At 36.5% G+C, this 4,464-nt stretch overlaps 1 protein-coding gene across 1 annotated transcript in view; it reads left to right on the top strand.

Moving 5' to 3' along the window:
• Positions 1-2,706, top strand: part of TEX11 (testis expressed 11) — a gene marked incomplete at both ends in the record, with an annotated part of 56,122 nt that extends 53,416 nt beyond the window's left edge. Inside the window, 2 exons of the mRNA XM_005885957.1 lie at positions 1,458-1,566; positions 2,595-2,706. Of these exons, the coding sequence (XP_005886019.1) occupies positions 1,458-1,566; positions 2,595-2,706 (221 nt within the window). The remainder of the gene's footprint in view (positions 1-1,457; positions 1,567-2,594) is intronic.
• Positions 2,707-4,464: the final 1,758 nt, after the last annotated feature.

The raw sequence follows: 4,464 nt of genomic DNA, 5'->3' as shown, positions 1-4,464 counted from the left end.
CCGGCAGCAGCAGGCGGGGAACGTTGGAGTCCTCCTTCACTGAAGCAAGCAAGCCTCCCTGTTCGCTTCAAGCAGCCTGGCTGCCGGCCGCCATCTTGGCTGGCAGTTAATTTGCATATCTCACTGATTAGCCAATGGGAAGGGTAGCGGCCGTACGGCTAATTACCATGTTTCTCTTTTATTAGATAGGATATAGATTATAAGTTCCTTAGGTTCATGAACAATAATTACTTATATTTGTTAATATAATTATTTATAAACCCTGGCTAAGTGCATTGCTCACAATAGGTGCTCATATTTATTCTATGTGTGGAATTGAATTCTATAACTACAATAGAAGGAGCTCAAACTTGGTTTTGCTCAGCTAGCTAGAAATGGTAAATGCTCCCTTAATCAGAAGTAATATAATCAAAGCAATTGATTAAGGTGTACAGAGAAATATTGGTAATATATTTTTTAAATATATTTTATTGATTTCAGAGAGGAAGGGAGAGATAGAAATATCAATGATGAGAGAGAATCATTGATTGGCTGCCTCCTGCCTGCCCCCTACTGGGCACCGAGCTCACAACCCCAGCATGTACCCTTGACTGGAATCGAACCAGGGACCCTTCAGTCCACTGAACCAAACTGGCTAGGGCTCTCTGTAATATTTTTTAACACAGTTGCCATTCTCAAATTTTTGGTTGGGCTGTAAGTGGTATTTGGGGGCCCAAAGCCTCTATAGGGATATACTGCAAGAAATGGCCTAATTGTCTTCTCTTTTTATCTCTCACCCTCCTCAGGAGCCTGTGTGTGGTTAATAAAAGTATTAGGTAGCCCCAAATGCACAAGAGTCACATTTGCCTTTCCTTGTCTTGCCAATACAGAATTCCTAGAGACCGGGAGCAGATGGTGTATACTTTGTGGACATATGATGGTTACCACTGCTCATTGTATAAAGTAACTCCTATTCTAGAGGCCTGGTAAATGCATCTGAATGTTTTAGGGTCTGTTATCTTGGACACCCACTCTCATGTCCAGTGTTTCCTGTTTTTAGTATCAGACAAAAACAGTTCATTGTAGTTTAAATCTATTTTTTATTAGTGCCCTTTTACTAATCTGCTTTCTGTTTCCTTCTTAGTGTGCCCCTCCTTGACTCTGGTTTATAAGATTATTGCTTTACCTGTATTGTGCAAGGTCAAAGAAACAATAGGTTCTCTGTTGATGTTTGCTGAAGAAAAGATATAACCTGGTGATCCTACTATGTTACTCTGCCCAGAAAGTAGAAGTTACCTCTGAAAGCCACCATGGACTCATTGTTTTCTAAAATTAGTTTTCTTTGTGTGTTTGTTTGTTCGTTTTGTTCATCTGTTTTAGGCCAGTTTTGTTAGAGAAAGCACAAATTGTAGTCTGGAATGAAAACTGTGATGGATGAAATTATGGTAGTCACAACCTTTTTTCTTCTCTTCCTATAGTTTTAGCAATGGAAATGCCTGCATACTATCCTTCCATTGCTCTAAAGGCCTTGAAAAGGGCTTTATTGCTCCACAAAAGGAAAGAATCATTTGATGTTTTCAAATACAGGTTAGTAATTGTATTTCAATGCTGTATCCAGGCTTTTTGATAGCCAAAAGAGCTATAGTCAGTGCTACGTAAGTCATCAATCATACTCAACTGGCCCAAATTAAAAGATTATCAGGGTACTCCTGTAACTCCTGAACTAAAAAAGTCTTCAGAACAGCTCCATATTCAGGGTTGTATTATATATAGACCAAGACTTAATTAGCTAAATCAAGGAGTCTGGTTTTCCCTACGGTGAAAAAGAGGGGGAAAGTTGCTTCTTTGTGTGAGTATGTATATACTAAAATTACTAGGTACCTTTCTTTATTTTGTTACTAAATATGCCAAATGTAGACAGAGATTAATATAACAAACAACTATATTATTAATATAAAAATAACTATATTTTTGTTATTAATATAACAAAAAACTTTCATGTATTTCCCACCAAAGATTAATAAATGTTAACATTTTGCTATATTTGCCTCAGATTTTTTTTCCTAAACACCTTTCTTTAAGGGCCAATGAATGCTGTACCTAATATAACATGCTATTGATTAGAGATTTTGTGGTTTCTATGCCTAGACATGAGGGAAAATAGAAGTTATGAAATATGTGATTTTTCTCTGGAAAACATCATTACAGTCTTCCTTTTCTAAGATTTAAGAGACAGTTCTCTTGGAATTATTTCCAATTTAAATCCTCAATTTTCTTGTTTATTTGAGGATGTAACAAGATGCTTTAAAGTGCTTGTAGATTCAACTAGCTCGTAAAATACAGTAAACAGCCACAAGTCCTTAGTGTAGGAAACTAAACAAAACAAAACAAAACAAAACAAAAAGTGAAAGACAACCATAATAAAAGGAAGGGTTGGTCAGCCCCTTTTATAGCTTCAAAAATCTGTCTTCTGAGGTTGGAGGCCAGGTTAAATTGAGGGAAGAACAAACGTGTTTTGAAGCTTAGTCTGGGATAAAATCCAGATTTTACTTATCTTAGCCATGAAGCCAGTGATTTCTTTTCTTATGGGATGAGTCTTCTCTTTTTGATTTCAGCAACTGTCTGCACAACTTGATTAACCTCTTAGTGCCAGGTGGAGTGCCAAATGCAGAACTCTGTTCCCTGGAAGAAGTTTGGGACTATTTCGAAGATGCGTTGAGCCACACTGTAAGTCAAACAGTAATATTAAACTTTCAGCTAATTTTAAAGTTTTGAACTGTCTTGTGTATTAGGAATTACATAAAATAATGCTTTCTGTTATAAGTTTTAGGGTAAATAAATTCATATTACAATGTAATTACACACTATAAAATTTCCCTGGGTTTATGAAATATAAATAGTTAATGGTAGAAAATTTCTAATATAAGTCACAATAGCAGAACCACCTGGCATTTTGGGTTATATTGTATTTTTAAAATTAAGTAGAATTGTTACTCTTTTATCAAGTTGATTAAATTCTCCCCATTCCTTTTTTTTCCTGAGAGTTTCTATCATAAATTAGTGTTGAATTTTGTCACATAATTTTTCTGCCTTAATTGATATCATTGTGTGATTTTTCTTCTTTAATTTGTTAATATGGTGGATTACATTGACTGATTTTAAATACTGAACCAGTCTTGCATCCTTGGAATAAATCCCATATGGTCATAGTATATAATTCTTTTTACATATTCCTGGATTCTATTTGTCAGTATTTTTGTTAAAGATTTTTCATCTTTATTCATGGGGGATGTTGGTCTATAGTTTTCTTTTCGAGTACTGTCTTTGTCTGGTTTTGGGATGTGTTCCCGCCTTTTCTATATTTTTGGAAAAGATTGTGTAGAATTTATGTTAGTTCTTTTCTAAGTGTTTGGTAGAATTCTCCAGTGAAACTATCTAGTCCTGCAGATTTTTTTCAAGAGTTTTTAAGTTACAAATTAAATTTTCTACTTCATATTGGGTGAGTTGTGCTAACTTATGTTTTGCCATGAAGTGACCCATTTCATCTAAGTTATCAAATTTATATGTATAGACTTATTCATATTTTTCCCATATTATTCCCCCCCTTTGACCCCTCCACCCAAATCCCTCCCTAGGTGTTCACAGCACTATTGTCTGTCCATTGGTTATGCATATATGCATATAAGTTCTTTGGTTAATTTCTTCCCATCACCCCTCCTTCCCTCTGAAACTCATCAGTCTGTTGCATGTTTCAGTGTCTCTGGATCTATATTGTTTGTTAGATTCCACATGTAAGTGAGATCATGTGAAACTTGTCTTTCTCTGACTGACTTAATTTGCTTAGCATAATGCTCTGCAGATCCCTCCATGATGTCCGTAAGGGTGAGCTATCCTTTTTTTAACAGCTGCATAGTATTCCATTGTGTAAATGTACCACATCTTTTTTTATTCACTCATCTACTGATGGGCATTTGGGCTGTTTCCAGAACTTAACTATTGTAAATAGGGCTGCTGTGAACATCAGGGTGCATATATTCTTTCTTATTGATGTTTCAGGATGCTTAGGATATATTCCTAGAAGTGGGATCATTAAATGAAATGGCAGTTTCATTTTTAATGTTTTGAGGAAACTCCATTCTGTTTTCCACAATGGCTGCACCAGTCTGAATTCCCACCAGCAATGTACCAGGGTTCACTTTTCTCCACATCCTCTCAAGTACTTGTCATTTATTGATTTGTTGACAGTAGCCATTCTGGCAAGTGAGAGGTGATACCTCATTGTTTTTTTAATTTGCATCTCTCTAATGATTAGTGACTTTGAGCATTTTTTCATATGTCTCTTGGCCCTCTGTATGTCCACTTTGAAGAAGTGTCTATTTAGGTCCTTTGCCCGGCACCACGTCCTCCTCTCCGCAGCTGTCCAGGCTAAGGTCCTCCATGGAGGCCCCAGACCCCCAGCGTGTGGCCACCACCGGAGGCGGGGGT

This window comes from Myotis brandtii, unplaced genomic scaffold (genome assembly GCF_000412655.1).
Source record: "Myotis brandtii unplaced genomic scaffold, ASM41265v1 scaffold942, whole genome shotgun sequence".
NCBI lineage: Eukaryota > Metazoa > Chordata > Mammalia > Chiroptera > Vespertilionidae > Myotis > Myotis brandtii.
Note: the sequence above shows the minus strand (reverse complement) of the source record. Positions and strands in the feature narration are given on the sequence as shown.